This window comes from Aptenodytes patagonicus, chromosome Z (genome assembly GCF_965638725.1).
Source record: "Aptenodytes patagonicus chromosome Z, bAptPat1.pri.cur, whole genome shotgun sequence".
Classification (NCBI taxonomy): Eukaryota; Metazoa; Chordata; class Aves; order Sphenisciformes; family Spheniscidae; genus Aptenodytes; species Aptenodytes patagonicus.
In genome coordinates this window covers 22,824,640-22,842,373 of record NC_134982.1, presented here as the reverse complement: position 1 = coordinate 22,842,373, position 17,734 = coordinate 22,824,640, and the positions used below count along the sequence as shown (strand labels likewise).

Here is a 17,734-nt window from a genome sequence, read left to right as displayed (position 1 = left end):
AAGGCTGTAAATAGCTTTCTGCATAGCTCTGGTGTTTGGGAAGTCCACTCATTTTAACTTCTAACCATGAACGTGACTCTTACATTTTGGAGAAGGGAGAAGGTTGGGAGAGGAGGGAGTGCACAACATAGGAGCTGTTAGAGCTCTCTGTGCCTCCCTTCAGCAAGTCCTCTAATGAGTGTTCGAAATGTTATGGGGTGAAAAATCCCCCAGCTGAATTTCAGATTATCCTGAAACTGCTTCTCGTATACTGAAGTGGTCCACTTGATCAATTAGGGAAGTCTATCTGAAAGCTGCAGAAAAAAGGTTCCTGAACATGGGCTGGACCACGCTGAGTTCTGGTGTGATCCAGGGTTTTTCCCAATCTGTTGAAATGAGGCTACTACTGTATTTTAAAACTGAACAGCTTAGATACCCCATTTAAACTACATTTAAAAGTATGGAATGGAAAATTGCCTTTGGAGCTGTGGAAATTGTGCAATTTGGTGGTTTTGCTTTTACCCTTTAGAGACTTTACACATATCCTTGTGAAGTGCCATTGCATGCCATTGGTTGCTTTCACCCAAGGTGCTGGAGCATCAGACAAAGCTTTATTGAATCTAGACAGACTTTTGTGATAAGCTGCTTTTACAGATGGTTAAATTATATGACCTTAACTCAATCTGTTGAGCCAACAGCAGTGGGAAACGGTCCAGTCAGTGGGAAAGCATCACGCTTTTTGGATATAGTCAGCTGGATGAACCTGCAGCTCTATAATGTGTATGGAAGACAGTGAGTGTGGGTGAAAGCAAATTCCTTGGTTTGAGTGTGAACAATAAAATCATCTTGAGGCAAGGTAGTAGAGAAAGAGTGGAGACAAACCACTGTGCTTAGAAACCCATTCAGGTGATGAGGGCTGCCATGCTGCTTTAGGTTCGGACAGTGGTGTGTGGCCTGGTAGTTTTGCATTGCAACTGGAACATTGAACTGTCGCCCAACACTTTGGTTTTGTTCACAGCTTTGCTGTGCTAACTGATGGAGAAGATGCTCCTTTTTCTCTGGTGACTGAGTGTTCCATATACAAAGAGTGAACCGAACACACTGACCTCTTCTGCAAAGCACTGAAACCTGTACGTGAAAAATGCTGTCTTAAGACTTTTTTTGATAACTTGAATGCATAGTTATATATAAGCCTAATCTTTCTTTGTACTGGAGACAGTCCAGTTTTCTTCTCTTTTACTGCTGTTGCATGCTGAGTTGACTATTAGACACTTGTCTGTTTCTTGTATACGGGTGTTTTACAGGAACATTAGTATTAGGCTGAGTACTCTGCTGCTTGCCAAGCTTCTGCGCTGGAAGTATTATTGTCTCCTCTGTTATTCTGATGTGGCACATCCATTGCCTAATGCACTTCGTTGATGGGATACATTTTTTGGAGCTATTTGTATTTGGCAATCTTTCAGGATCGGAAAGAGGGAAAAAAATAGAGTGCAGTTGACTTGGCCAGATGTAGCTGGTTCATCCCTACACGCTGTCTGACTGAGCTGATCTATTTTAAACTGCAGAGGTGTCTTGTGGTCCTGGGTGGTCTCTGAATGCTTGGAAAGATGGTAAAAACTACATTCGACTGTAGTAGTAGAAAATACTGGTAGAAGATGGAAAATGTTTACAACATACCTGTGATTAAACCTCTGCATTAATGCGGTGTTTCATTCTGTTCTTCTGTGAAGTTATCATTTGGTGTTTTAAGCTGATTTTAGAAAGCTCTACTGTTACAAACTCACAGCCTACGTAATGCTGCTTTATACACTGTTCTTGAGCTTTCTGAAAGTGCAAAATAATGAAGACTTTTAAAAATTCCTCTTAGCAAAGGAACTAAGGTCTAGCTAACTAGATCTGGAGCAGAAGTAAACCTTCTGCTGTGTAATGTCATTAATGTATTTTGCCCGTAATATTAGCCTATACTTTGCATTTTGTGTTATGCAAAGTCCTGCATGTTGATTGCTTGGAAATTGAACAAAGAACTGATACATTTTTAAAGTTGGATTTTTATAACAAGATCTGGTTTAAAAAATGTTGTAAGACACTTTTGCTAATCAAGCCAGTTAATGTTTTTAGGTGATGGAGAGTTTTGTTTTCATGTAAGCTTTTGAGGTTAGGTTGTCATCTGAATACTGTCTCATGCAGCATTGCTTTGCCCTTGGAGCAACTTTTTTCTTTTGTCTCCATAGGCCTTTGACTGCTCTGAGTCACCTTGACTGGATGTGTCCTCTCTCTAATGCTTGTAGGCAGCTATGAATGTTCCTATTCCATACTGACTGTTGAGTCCTGACCCCAGGGCTTTCACAGAAACCCTTTGGAAGTCCAACACTTCTATAGTCCTTAGAAGGGTACCTGCACAGCAAGTGGAAAAGAACGTTTCTGGAACTGCCGTTAGTACTGAGTCAAAGCAAAGGTGCTCCCATTCTTGTGTTCACACTGTGTGCCCAACCTCTGTCAAGTTGGATCACCCTCCAAGGGGTGTGGTCACCTTAAAAGAGAAAGGTGCTGTGGAAAATTATCAACCATGAAGTACTGTAAACAGCATCCAAGACAGCTTGAGTGGTACCCAAAAGCTTACTCAAATTTCAAACGGAATCAAACAGGGTTTTATAATATACTAATTTCCATGCATTCATCCCTGGACTCAAAGCATAAGCACAATGCAACCTTGACAAGTGGCTTTGACTACAGGATGAGTCTGCAGCGTCACTTCCTCCAGCTGTCCCTAACATTCCGGTGTCTCTTTGCCGTCTGTTCTCCATCCCTCTGTGATTCCTCCCTTGAGTACAGAGTACAACAGGCATTTACTGGGAAACATTTGGCTTTTCCACCTCACCTCCATTTCTGAAACTGTATTTCACTTCTGCAGTGACTCTGGTCAAGTATAAACTAATTATTTCTTTTTTTTTTTTTAAGTGATCTTCCTTGGGATGCATGAGAAAAAACAGGAGTGTCAGGAGAAATTAGAAGTCTATTCATGTTTTTACTGCTCCGTTTAGTTGTTCTGGCTGAGAGGCCTGAGTCTCCAAACAACAGCATAATGTACCTTCATGGGTTGCTTGACGCTAATACTCACGAGTATGTTTTGCAGTGATAAACTAGACCTTTCATCATGCTGAAGAATGTTGATTTAAACAACAACAAAAAACCCCAAAACCTAAGGCCTTGATATCTCATTGCATTTCCCTCAGTGGTTTGGAACTTCCAGCTGCAGCTGTACAAATTATCAGCTCTGGACTGGAAAGATTTAGGATGTGGCAGTGTAGGAGCTTCCTGGAGCACTCCAAAAAGCACATTCACAACAGTCGCTGATGTGCCAAGACTGATCTTGGGAGCAGCAGCTTTTTTTTATGATACTGTCAGCATGTTTCCTTGGGTAGGGGGAGTGTTCTGAGACTTTAGTTTAAAAACACTTAGCACAGATTTTCTTTAAAATGGCTTTTGTCGCCCTAAAGCTTTGCTATCGCCTCTCGCTGTGCAGCCGCGGCCTGTGTTGCACTTCCCAAAGTTCACGGTTGCACTGTGTGGGTTGTTGCAGAAGGTGCCGGAACAGCTGGTTCCAGCTTTCTTTTGAAAGAGCCTCCTAGGGAGGGTGCAGTTGCTGATGTTTACGGTGCTCAACAGCATGTCCGCTATGCTGCATGGTAGCTTAAAAAAAAGGCAGGGAGGGAAGGGAGGGTGTCAGTTCTAGGTCAGCTGCCTTTAAAATTTATGCCTGCCTGATGCAACGCAAGCAAAATTGGAGCAGAAGGAATGCATTATTTTGCTGCCTAGGATATCGGCCTAGGACCCAGAGGGTGGGTAGGTTGAGCAAGTGCAAGGCAGTGGGAAACAATGGTAAAGGAAATTAGCCCACGTCAGCATGAGAGAGTGGTGTGTGAGCGGTTCAGCTTTTGTAAATTGCTGCATTAAAGAGTGAACAAAATAATATGTTGCAACTCTGCACCCGTGTTATCAGTGTCACTACTTACTAATATTCTGAACCCAGCAGGATTACAGCTGGTGCAATAAAAGTTCCATAAAATGACATTGACTTTGCTATGTCATTTTGCCACGGCAACTACAGTGACAGTAGCTGAGCTGAGTGTATGCTATAGGCAAGATGTGACTGTAGAAAAATATTTCTTCCTTTGGTGATGACAAATATTTTTCACTTTACTTGCTCACCTCTTCTTTCTTAAGGTGAATATTGTGTTCTTAAGGTAATTATATATTTTTTATCTCCCCTTCCTGTGAAACTCCTTTCTGCTGTATTTTCATGTTACAAAAGACAGCACCGTCTCCCTGTCTTTGTCTACCACAGGTAGAAATTTATGGTCTAATTTTTCTGGTTTTATTTTTCTCTAGTGCTGAATAGCTACAGGTACATTGCCATTGATTACTTGGTTACAAGATGTCTTTGGAAATAAGAAGGCTTGTCTGCTTTTTCCCATTAGTATTGGCTAGATGAGCAAGATGTTGCCTCTGTAGCAAGTCTTGTTCCCATTTGTTTTAAAGAGTCTTCTCTGGAAGCTGAAACCTAGCTCTGCATTTCTCTTTTTGTTTAGCTTCAGTGGAGTGCCCCCCACTGTGACTATTTAATGACAAATTACGTCATTGTTTTGTTAAGTGATGGGTAAACACAAACTAAGTTCTTTACTAGCCCTTGGTAGCAAACTGCTCCTATTGTAACTAATTGGCTGTATGAGATTCTCATATGGGGTTAACTCGTACACATTAACTCTTAACTGTTAATGAGGATAGATGATGTGACGGAGCCAATTCAGTGACTCAGCTTGCTGCTGAAGGAAGGGGGCGGTCTCACTCATGTCCCTTCTCATATTTTGGCGTGAGTAACTTTAATCAGCCAGGTAGATACAAGCAATAGTATTCATAACCAGAGTCAATTCCCGGGGTTCAAGAATGATACGGACTTTGGGTAATGGTATCACAGAGGAGAAGGAGGGAGAGCTTTAGACTGATCACAAATCTTGGCAACGTTAGCTGAGTCTGTTTCACTTGTGGCCTGTCCTTTGTCAGATATATTGGGAAGGTATTGATAACTGATATGAAGATGCTCTTATCTGCTTTCCATATGTTTCACCTTAAAAGGGATGTCTGGTAGAAAGTTGAAGAGTTCAGCCAAAGCATTCAAATAACTACAGTGTTGTCATGGTTTAACCTCAGTCGGCAACTGAGCACCACACAGCCGCTCGCTCACTGCCCCCACCACCCCAGTGGGATGGGGGAGAGAATTGGAAGCACACAAGTGAGGAAAAACTCATGGGTTGAGATAAAAACAGTTTAATAATTGAAATAAAATTATAATAATAATGTAATAATAATAATAATAATAATACATAAAGCAAGTGATGCACGATGCAGTTGGTCACCACCTGCCAACCGATGCCCAGCCAGTCCCTGAGCAGCAGCCCCCCCCGGCCAGCTTTCCCCAGTTGATGTACTGAGCATGACGGCACATGGTATGGAATGTCCCTTTGGCCAGTTTGGCTGTGCCCCCTCCCAGCTTCTTGTGCACCTCCAGCCTTCTCAGTTGGTAGAGCATGGGAAGCTGAAAAGTCCTTGACTAGTGTAAACACTACCTAGCAACAACTGAAACATGGTGTGTTATCAACAATGTTCTCACCCTAAATCCAAAACACAGCACTGTACCAGCTGGTAGGAAGGAAATTAACTCTATCCCTGCTGAAACCAGGACAAGTGTGTACTCAAAACAAGCAATCTTCATCACCACAATGAGAAGAAATTAAAATGTCGTTAGTCCTATTTTGTGGATGCATCCACAAAGCCCCTTCATTTTTAGTCTTATAAAATACAAACTTTTGATGTCATCAGGCATCTTTGATCTGATTCATTCGAAGTACTTAGTTAGCACTTGCACTCCCTCTACCTTTTCAGAGCTTACCTATAAATTGTCTTAAAAATAATGTACTTCCTATACAGGTTAAAAACCCCAGACCGTGCTGTCTTTGCAGTGCAGGTAAATACCACTCCTTACCCCTCTAGTTCAGTACAGAGTTTTATATTCCGGTTTGCTTGGTTACTAACAATGTGTATACACTTTAGAAACAACACAGCTGTAAATTATTCTTACATATCTTTATCAGAACTGTCCCTACTGTAGAGGGAAAAAAAACCAGAATGGGTAAAAACTCAGCATATTACAAAGATGTTGGCTTGTAGAGGAATGAGCGGGGAGCACTGGGTGTATGAGTTAGCACGATTGTGTAGCGCAGCTGAAAATACTAGCTTGTGTTACTGCTGTCTAGCCCCTGGTTCTCGTTTTGTGAAAGCCTGTTTAAAGTGACCCACAGCTTCGCTGATCTGGTCTTGAAGGAAAAATTGAAATGCTGCAGAAAGCTTTCTAGTTACATAATAAGCAAGGAGGAAAAAGGAGAATTTAAGTCCTTTGGGTAAGGAGGAGATTAACCTGAGTTGGATATGGCCCAATTACTGAATCAATACTTTGCCAAAGGTCTTTGATAAGGGTAATGATATATCATTACGTAATGGAAGTGAGGTTGCATTCATAAAAATAATGACATCATACGTGAACCTTATTTTGACTTCTAGGTGAAAGTTGTCATGCGATATGTGCCACAGGGCTCACCACGTAGGCAGGGCTAGGTCATTTTGTGAGCTGGCATCGCTGAGCTGGAAGGAAACTTAAAGGAGCCAAGTACAAGTCATGCACTGGGGGACCAACGAGAAGAGCTTCTGTCCTACGCTGGGTGCAGGAGCCACTCACTGCAGCAGAGGAGTAGGCAGGTGAGACTAGTTGGCTGCAGGATGGCTGACATGCAAATGCTCAAGTAAAGAGTTTTTGGTAAAGGCAGGGGAGCACTGATAACAAGTTAAAATTCTAGGAGCTTTTCCCCCTGCTTATGTTTTTGCCTTTCTCTGAATCATTGGGAATACGGGGAGAGAAAACCGGGGTAGATACACTGATGTCCATGGTGTTCGCTTCCCAAATGAAACTGTGAATCTTTTCAGAGGCCTGCCTGGAGTCTTTCTCATACTTGAGTTAAACTGATAACTGGGTTCAGACTTGTAAAGAAATTCCTTCCAGGCTATTATTGCAGGGACTGTTTGGACTCGATGTGTCTTCCTATGTGATGTGGGACATCAGTTCTTAGGGTCTCTTTCACAGGCATCACTGCAACCCCCGGTGATGCATTTAAGATAGTTAAGATAGTTAAGATATTGGCGATGCCAGATCTTTTCCTGCCTTACTGTAGCACAATGTAATTTTTGTGGCTTCGGTTCTCGTGTTGTAGACTGTCCTTTGTGGCTTGTGATGGACAGAGTGAAGACTTGCTGAGGTGCAGTGTGTGAACTTCTTGACTACGGATGTAGTACATGATTGTCTATGAGTATGCAGGACTGGACATGATGATCCTGTGTCCTCCCTACATGATTTCACTATCAGCTTAAAGGGATCTATGACAGAGCTGCTAACTCCCACCTTTCTCCCTGCGGCATCCCCAATTCGTTTCAGTGTTTCCTTTGCATGAGCCCGTTCAGCCTTTCAGGTCTGAGTTGACTGAAAAATAACTTTTTTTCTCAAAAAACTAAGCTTTCAGTTGGGTCAGTGAGCTGCTGTGACTTATCCTGCAGCTGCCTGAGGACCAGACCCGTCGGCAGCGATGCTGTGGGACTGCACACTGGGGCTTCCCCATTCAGCCATCGCTGGTGATTGGATCAGTGTACATGGACCAGGAGAATTCCCATATGATTCTGGCTGGGACTTCGGCACAAAACGAGGCTGCACCCCTGGAATAGTTCCCATAGGAAGGGGCTTTTCTGTGCCTGTTGCCAGTGTTCAGCCTTGCCGTGAAGTCTGCAGTATCAGTTCTTTTAACAATATATAGGTAGGTGTGGAACGAAATACAAATTGGTCTTTATTTTGCACAGCATCAGAAGGGGAAATCCATTAGTCTGGCAGAAAACCAATCTGAAGTGTCATTGAAATGAAACGTGTTTTCACTAGTTCTGCTGCTTACAGACTACTTTATTCACGTAGGTGAATGACAGATTTGATGCTAGTTTAAAAAGTAAAGCATTAAATAAAGAGGTAACCTGTAAATGATTCAGTAAGGGTGACTACACAGGGTAAGTATTGGATCTCTTATTGAATGGGGAATTTTACAAGTAGATGTTCTAATATAGTTTCTAAACGTCTTTCATCTGTGTTTAGGGTGTCCACTTTTTTTAAAAGGAATTTATATTTATTTTGAAACTTGCTATTCTCTCCCCAATGTCTACTCTAAAATGTACATGCAGAGATTGTGGGTGCACTCTAAGGAGTTAGGATTTGTGTTTTAAAATGGAGTGGCTTCAAAGACAAAGTTTGAAATTTAATCAAGGTAACGACTAACTAATATATCTCTCAAAACTTGCAAATTTCTCGGAGTACCTCTGTTGCATAGAGTTGCCTTGCCTGCCTTCTGTCACTCACTTGGGCTGAACTGTCATCTAACAGGAACAGTGTTTACACCTAATGCTAAGCAGGATGTAGCCAACTTGCCTGTGAGATGAATCTTTCAAAAAATGGATTGGGTGGTTGAGAGAAGGCGTAAAGGATGGGGAAGGTGATGGAAACTTCTCTCAGGGAAATCCTTAACAACAGGTGACACCCGGCTAAAGTTTAAAACTTTGTTGCAGAATATAGGTGAGTAATCCATCTAATGTAATAGGCAGTTTGTATTTGTTTGCCGTGTGGCATAAGGGAGTAATGTAGTTAAAATAGCTGCAATTATGTAAGCACACAGCCTTGGGAAATAGGAAGGGCAGAGCTGGTATTTCCCAGGTAAAGCTTAAGAAGCCATCTGTGAAACATCTTGACTTAATTGCCTTCTAAGCTTCAAGAGCAAAATTAACAATAGAATACCAAGTGATTCTGAAACATGAAAGTTTCATAACTGTGCCTGAATATGTAAGCCAGTATTACTGTCATTTCTTAAGCTATCATTTTGAAATCAGACCTGCATGGGTCAATGTTTTCTGCCTGCTTTCCCCATCTTCCAGCGGGCTCTGTGGGGTGGAGTGTCGTCCCCTCACTACCTGCTTGCCGGGCCAGGGGCTGATGCTCCAGAACCTTTGCATTTGGGTTCTGCCTTGGATTGAAGTTATCCCATTGAAGTTTGTACTGTATTGTCGTAGTCTCCAGTCTTTTGCTAAGAGGTCCCTGTAAAAGTAGCTTGTCCGTCTTTCTAATAATTAACTTTGCTCTCTAATGCAAATTCTTATCTTTAAGTGTTTTAAGTTCCCAGTGAGTTTTCTGGAGTGACAGAGCTTACATTAGATTGTTTCATTTTGCTTGGTTTTTTGTCAAGTTCTCTTGTTTGCGTGTTTTGTTCCATAGCCATCAACGTGAAACATTTGTTGTAAAATTACTATTTAAAGGCAAATCTTGATATCTGTTTTAATATTTTAAAACTATGTAGGGGGAATAAATGAGCATCAAGAATGGCAAATATCTTTCACGTGGGTTAAGCAAAGGAATGTGAGAAACTTCTTGTTCTCATTTAAAAAATAAGGAATGTTTGAGGCATACCAGTAATTCCCATTACAAGAATCACTGATGGTTTTGTGTGCTAACTGAACTTCAGCACTTCCAACAACTTATTAGCCACCACTTGTCGTTGTGAAGCATTCTCATATGGTTTGCTGTGGTATTTGTGGCACTTTTGGCTGGTGTAAATGACCTTGTCAGCCACCCTTGCCTCTCCAGTAAAGGTAATGGTCCAATGTGAAATTGGTCCTGCCAAGCTGTATGCCTTAACTCAGCTGCAGTTGGTGGGCTCTTTCAGCTGCCTGCTGAGCTGCGGGGCACCAGAGGCCAGCAAATGACTTTACTCTTTTAACACAGCCCTTTCCATCCCTTGCCTCACTTACACCTCCTATTTTTATACTATGAAGACACTTTTGTTTAAAGATGTCTTCAGAAATTATATTAGTACAGCTGGCTTGAACCTGGGTGCACAATATTACTTCCATTGACACTTTTGGATAAAAAAAAAGAAAAAAGAAAAATAGCGCTTATTTCTTTCTAAGAGCTGAGTACCTTGCATATGTTTTTGAGGTGATTTCAGTGCTTGCTTTCCGAATGCATGTGCTTAAGAGGACTGCCTCTATGTTCTTTTGAACTTTTCAAGCTGGGCAGACTGAATTTATGTGACTTTTTAGTCACATAAATTATGTGAATTTTTAAGTTTATGTAAATTGTTTCCATTATGTCATTTAAAATAGCCTAATTTTGAAAATGAATCTGTTAGTGTGACTTCCCTAATTTTGAGAGAGTTTACTACAATCTAGACGGTCTATTTTAAAAAGAAAATTCCCTACTATTAGTGCATTTTAGTTGCATTTTTAAATTTTGTTCAAGCAGAAAGTGGAACATTGGAAATAAAAGTGCTGATGTGCTGATTCCGTAAGTACATTAGCAGGTATGTAAACTAAATGTATATTTTCCTGACTGAACTGTAGCTATACACATGCTTAATGTGCAGATGAGTTTACAGCATGAAGAACTAAAGCTGTGTATTTAACAAATGGCCTTCTCTGCCCCCCAGGTCTTTGTCCCTTCAGGCCAAATATTTCCTGTCTCACATTTAGAGGATAAATTCTGTAGACTTCAAAAATGCCAGATGTTGTGGAAGATTGTATTATGGTCAAAGTGCTATCAGGTTACTTCTTAACAACACAGTTGTACTGTAAAAAAGCAGTCTTTCAAAAATGATTTGGTTTTTTGCTGAACCATAAGCTAGTTGTTTATCTTGTGTGTGGGTATGTGGGTTTTTTTTACTCTTCTACTTAAAAAAAAAAAAAAAAAGGCAAGCCTTGATCATATTATTTTCCAGTATGTATGAATTTGTGTGTGAAGTAAGTGTAACAGGGTAAGACAAAATACCTTCCATGCTGCCATTAACCCTACTTGCAGGTAGTTAACAAACAGAAAATCCTGCAAACCTAACATTAATGCAAAGAGTTGTTCATAGAAATGAACTTACAAAGGAAAACTAGGTAGCTAGTTAAGAAAATAAATAGAATTGTAAAGCACATTAAAAGTAAAGTAGTAGTGTTATATATGAAAGTTGATTTTAAATACATCTTTTAACTGTAGAACAGCACTGTCTTTCTTGCAGACATTACTTCTTAATTAGTTTTAACTGATTGTACTTTGCTTACCTTCAGATTCAGAGTAATTGATCAATCAGTATGTCTGTGGGGTGAGGCTGTGGCTGCTCCCTGGCTGGTACATCCTTCTCTCGAGGATAGTAACTAAACTGCAAAAACTTTCAGAAGAAGTTTACAACTCCACAGCAGTTGCTATCTTGCTTGCTTGGTTATGAACAGAAAAGAAGCCTTGAAGGCTAAGACCCTCTGCTGTCTTAGCTCTTGTGAAATGTTTTAAAGGGAGAAGAGCTGCGAGTGCTGGGGTCAAGAGAGGTGGGACAAATGCCTCTCCATCAATATGGCAGGAGCTGGGAAACATGAGGATTGGCTATTTTCATCTACTGCCTTTCTAATACGAGTAGGAGCAACCTATTGGAAACAGTCTGGTTCCAGATAAAAACCTTTTTTTGGTCCCAATGCCTAGCAGGTGTAAGAGTTGCTATTTAAACATCGACAGCATGTTTGTCTGACTGCTAATGCACAATTAAAGTGATGTTGACAAGTCAAGTGGATAAATGTAAAGAATTGTCTATTTGTGAGGTTGCCGTTGTCAGGATGAGAGGTTTGCACCGTAACAGGGGGGAAAAGTCAATCAACACCCCCAAGCCCATAATAAACAGCAATTCATTTTGAACCAGCATCCACACAGAATTTTCTGGGTTTTTGAGAGCATGTTTTGAAGCAGTACATTACTTGTTTAACTTGGGTTTTGGTCAGCATGTTGGGCTAGCCAGTCTGAGTTCCAGTAACATCTTCACCAGGATGAGAGCAGAAAACTGCCTGGCAGTGAAATCAGTAAACTATTTTTCTTATTGAAGAACTGATTAACTATAAAGTGGTTATTTGTATTCAGTGAATGTATTTATTGAAATACTGAGCCATACTGTGCACAAGGTGTCTGTAGGCTTTGGCAGAATATCGTTATAACCACTGAACAAGATACCTTCTGTTTGCCATGCCTTGTCTCTTGATAGACTGTTCTTATGAGACTGAAATGGGAAGAATACTGGATTTTAAGGATAACTTATTGTAATCAATCTGACTATTTTAATAAAATAATTATTTATAAAATGCAGATTTTTAATACTTCCCCCCCAGCACCAGTTAACGTACAGCTGAGTTGTCTGGCTGTCATAGTCAGGCAGTCTGAAGTACGTGGTGTTCAAGACAGGGATGGGTTTACATGTGTTTGATATCATCCATCGTTTGGCTTATGGAGCAAGATGGCAGGGATATTTATAATTTGGCTCTAACCATAAAATCTTTTCTCTCGTGTGATTGCTAGTGCCAAAAGGAAGAGGGCCACTCAAGTTTCCATTAGAGAAGGAAGAGGATGTCCCCTGCTGCTTCTGATTTTGCCAGCACCTTTATAAATATAGAGCTTTGTAGCAAACATTGTAATATGAACATAGGGCATGTGAAAATGGTCAGCATAAAGGCAGTGACATTCAGTTGGGAAATGCTGATGCTGGAGGATTGTATTTCTGGAAAATGTGAACTTCAAAGAGACTTGCAAAGGGAATATTTTCTGAATACGAAATTGATGGTGCTTTCAGATGCTCAGATGCACAGGACAAGTGCAAGCAGGAAAACAAGTGGGTAGCAAAATGAGAATTGGGAAGACGTAGATCAGATGAACTCTAGTGAAGGCAGGCTTCTCTGTGTTGCATCTTGTGATGAAGGGTGCTTGTAATGTACTTTGAGGTGCCTAAAAACTCATGTGAAATGGCAGTGAACAGGAGGTACTTGTAGAAGTGGAGATAAGGGTGAAATTATTTTTCAGGAGTGTTAAGGTGAGGACAAATGAGAAGATGATAGTGGGGAGATCTGAGGAGCGAGATGCATTACCATTATAAGGGCAGAATTGGCTCTCCAAACCTGCAGCTAGCTTACCCTGGAGGAGATGCAGAAGGGCAGCCAGAGGAAAGGAGCTGGTTATCAAGGTGTGTTGCAGCCTGGACTAACAAAGGTGAATACAGTGAAGATTGCACAGGTGTATGGAGAGGAATCGTATGGCAAAGTGAGACACTGAGTGGGAATAGGAGAGACACCTTTCAAATGTGTTGGGATTTTTAAAAAGTATTTTCTAGGGGGAATGAGGCAAGGGAAGGCCTGTGAGTACTTGGTTTTGGAGCAAAAAATCAGTATTCATATAAGCATACTTCTTTGAAAAGTTTTACATATGTAGGTGGTGCATGCAAACTGGATGTGCTGGATAACTTTTGTGAGCTAATGGCATTACCAGTGGTACTAGACACTTCCATGATCCGGGTGTGGAAACAGTTGATTCATCAGAGTGTGATTTGCATACTAATTATAACATACCTAATTACTGTATTTAAAAGGAGTATGCAGACATATTGGCACCTTTCCTCCTTCCCACCTGCCTTAGAAATACTTCTTAGTTAGAAAATTAAAATTTTCAATAGTAAATGTTGCAAAGCTGAACTTCTTCACATATCAGTGACTTGGACTTTAAGTGGAGATGGTAATAAAAATGAATTTAAGCAGCTGCTCTTCATTTATATTTTCCCCTTAACTCTAACGGTTAACCACAGCATGGTTTCTTGAGATAATGCTTTACGGCATGGAAGCACCTTGTTTGGTACGTAGAGATTACAAACTCATATTGTTGTGGATAACAGCTCAGCTATAAATTAGCCCCAAGCATAGTGCGATGTGGTCAGCTAACGCTCCCTGATCTGTATTTCACATGTGCTGCTCGCTCTCTCTTTTTTTCCATTCTGTTTGCTGAAAATCTTTTGCAAAACACTTTACTGACCTTTATTTTATTAATTACAAAAATCCATATTTCTGTTTTGGTTTGTTTTCCTGCAGGCAGCATCATAAAGTCTTAATCAAGTGAAAATGGCCTTTAGCAATCTGACATCAAAGGCTGTACTACTGTATGATGAATGGATTAAAGATGCCGGTGAGTCATTTAAATCTAAAACTTACTAATTTTCAATAATTTTTAATAGCAATGTGTAGCTATTCTAGGTGTACTGTTTATCAACTTAAAGTAGCTTTGTCTTCCTGTAAATGTTTCTAAGACTTGCCAGGTTACCTGTTGACATTTTTAACTATAAAGAACAGACTAGCTTCTGCATTTTAAAAAAGAACAAAACCAAAACTCAGCTAGTTTATGGGTATAACCTCAGACTGAATAAAGTGCAGACAGAGATTCTTCTATAAGAGTTTCTGGCTTGCCTGAACATACCGTTTACGTTTTTCCTGTGCTGCTGAAGGTAAAGCTTTAACTCTTTTTTATTACCAAACAATGGTATTTTATCAATTAATTGAGCTAGGTGCATGGTGTTACTGTATTTTGCTTTTGCAAAGTAAAAGAAAGAAAAACCATGGTAAGTTACAGTATCTTGAAATTAATCCTCAGAGTAATTAACTCTGTCACAGTTCTGTTTTGAAAAAGAATGTTAGTCTCTTGTTGCAGCTGGTATGAGGATATTAAACACACTTTGTTTTAACGTGATTGTTCTATAGTTCTGCATGCTTACCAAAAAATACCAGAAAAGATCTCAAGTTTGGGGTTAAGACCCATCTGTCGCAGTGGCATTCCTGAGTGTTCCTCACTGTGGTAGGCACATGGTGACAGGGATTAGCTGATTCCTGGAGAAAACTTGAGAAGCAGTTAAGGTTTGCTCAATAAAATTACTAATTTTCCAGTATAGCTGAGAACCATTTCTCTTGTTCTGTAGAACCACAGCATGCAAGTGAGAAGGGAGTTTTATCAGTATGACTCGTGAAGTGGATTGGGATGGAGCTGGGTGATGGAGCATTTCTGCTGCAGTGTCCATGACTTCAGAATTTGAGTTCCTCATCTCCCGGCCTACCAGTGCTTGTATTTGGCATCTTGTAGCTTACTGTTAGTTGTGGGACATGGTTTCCTCAGGATCGAGCTGGGAAGACCAATGGGAAAGTTTTGGTAGTACCAGTGCCAAGGGGTGGATGCAGAAAAAGCAGTCAGTTTTGAAGAGCTGGTGATTCTCTTGCAGTGCAACACATACAGATGCCTAGTGCTGTGGTCCACAGTCCTTGTTGGTCTGTGGGCAGCAGCACTGGGCACATTACAGGCTGTGAGCAGCATTATAGTGTGCTTTGCTCCTCAGTCTGTTTTAAAACTTCCAGTGGCTGTAAACAACACCAGAGGGTCTCATGGGTGATAAGCTGCTTGAATGTTGTGGGTTGAAAATCACTGACTTAAGACATCTGGCCATTACTGGCCAGTTAACTGGCCACTTTAATTAAATTAAACACTTAACAAAAATTGCAGTGGTATAATTTCACCCCCAAAATACAGCAGCAAACCATGAAAGCAGCAGTTTACTGAGTCAGTGGCTAAGTTTGGGGTCATTCAAAAATGAATCTTCCAAAAGTCAGTTCATAAAAATTAAAAAAATACATATTAAAAAATACATGAAGTTCATATCAGTTCTCCTGCTTATGGAGAAATGTGGAAGTCTTTGGTGAGCTGGGACCCGGTGATGAACCACCGAAGGGTGCAGTGGAATCATGGTGAAGCTCAGAGGGAGCGCCTGCCAGCCTCAGCTGCGGGGAGAGGGAGCAGGGCGTGTGTAGAAGGACTCTGCAATACTTCTGTCTGGGATAACTGGAGAAGAACTTGCAACGCTTGCCGTTTGGAGGCTTGTAATATGAAAATGTGTTTTTTATGGTGCTGTGAAAGTGGTGACATGTCTGGACTGAATAGGCACAAGCCTCAAGTACTAAGCTATGAATACCAACTGATGGGACAGAAGGTCTTCTAACTTAATTTACTATGTCTCATGTCGTACTGCTTGTAAAGCTCGAGGATCTTGAAAAGTGGGGCTACTCCCCATCTGCGACTTGAACTTGTGAATTAAGGTTCACGCTTTTCCAGAAGAATGAAATCTCACATGGAAATGCAGCCTCAGTGATCTGCTTGTGCATTGCCTTCCTATGCTGCCCTCTGAGCCCCGTTCACGTGTGAAAATGCAGACTTTTCATGAAGGAGAGCTCTAGACCCAAAATCGTGTCACTCGTGATTCTGTGTCTTCTCTTCATTACATGTGAAGAATTGATGCAGAAAGAAGCTTTGAATCCTACAGGTGCTAAATCTTGTTATGCAGTCGGTATGGATTTGAGGTGAATGGACTCTGAAACATGATCAGTGGCAGCAAAACCTAAACTGTTAAGAATTAAGTACCTTTTCTGTAGCTGTTTTAAGATTTAGTAAGTACTGGAAAGATCTGATTTTTTTTTTTTTCCCCCCTCCCCTCCTTTAGATCCAAGACTGGAAGGCTGGCCACTCATGTCTTCACCTTTTCCAACCACCTTTATCATTGGAACCTACATTTATTTTGTCACTTCATTGGGACCCAAACTCATGGAAAATAAAAAACCTTTCGAACTCAGGCAGATAATGGCGTTTTATAATTTTAGTGTGGTAGCCCTCTCTTTATATATGACTTATGAAGTAAGTACTACTTTTATTTGTAATGTATTTATATATTTCATGTCTCTATCCTCATACTAACTTTTAATAAATACATTAATATAATTCCCACGCCGCAATTCTCAAAAAAATATTATTCTGATTGTTGTAACTGTATTCCTCCAAGCAGTATGCTAAACTAATTGAGCTGATACTTGAAAAAGGGAGTAAGTCATACCTAGAAAGAAAGATTGTAAAATATTTTAGATGTTGTCATATATAATTTACAAAATTAAAAACTGTCATAACTTATTTAATTTCCCTGGGCTGTAGCGGGTAAAGCAGACTATGTGTTTTTCTTAGTCTGTTGTAATTTTTTTTTGTCCTACTACGTGATAGTCAACACTGATGTTTCAAACACTGTATAGAGTATGTTTACTATGGAATAATCTTCAGTTAGATCTGTCTTTTAAATGATAGAAGGTTACAAAATCTAATTTGGGGATCTTCATCCTTTAAAAAAAACCCAAAAACAAAACCCAAAAAAACCTCAAAACCCCAAACCCCCCCAAAACCCAAACCATGAAAGTCTTTAGCATTGATATTCCCCAAAGTAGCAAATGCTCTTTCTCTCAGGAGGAACGTTGAGATTTTCCTGTAGTTCATAGCTCAAGCAAATGTTAGACTTTAAGACTGGAAAGCCTGATGGGTTGTATAGCATTATGTGTTGAATGAATGAAAAATCCTTAACTGTGAATGGTATAGACTATGTAGAAGCTTTAATTTAGAACCTGAAACCTTAAGATAGCTAATGTCTGTTGGGTTTTTTGGTTGTTTGATTGGGTTTTTTTTGGTTGGTTGGTTTTTAAAGTGTAGCTATGTAACAATAGTATTGTGTGAATTATAGCCTTATACATTTGCTTGGTGAAGCATCACTGTGCTAGTACTGACCCTCTTTGTGTTAAATCTGGCTATGTGGCTATTTCAGGTTTGGCAAACTGGTAATGAAAAGTTGTCAAATTATTGTGCCAAGTTGGCAGGATACCTTTCTGTTAGCTCAATTGCATAAATTGCATCGAGAGTTGCTTGAGTTACCTGCTTGAC

The 17,734-nt window shown here is 40.3% G+C and overlaps 1 protein-coding gene across 5 annotated transcripts in view; it reads left to right on the top strand.

Moving 5' to 3' along the window:
- ELOVL7 (ELOVL fatty acid elongase 7) overlaps positions 1–17,734 on the top strand; it is a 46,220-nt gene that overhangs the window by 19,357 nt on the left and 9,129 nt on the right. For all 5 annotated transcript variants that reach the window (XM_076362607.1, XM_076362608.1, XM_076362606.1 and 2 more), the window contains 2 exons: positions 14,038–14,131; positions 16,482–16,672. In XM_076362607.1, coding sequence (XP_076218722.1) covers positions 14,068–14,131; positions 16,482–16,672 — 255 coding nt within the window. In that variant the 5' untranslated portion in view covers positions 14,038–14,067. The remainder of the gene's footprint in view (positions 1–14,037; positions 14,132–16,481; positions 16,673–17,734) is intronic.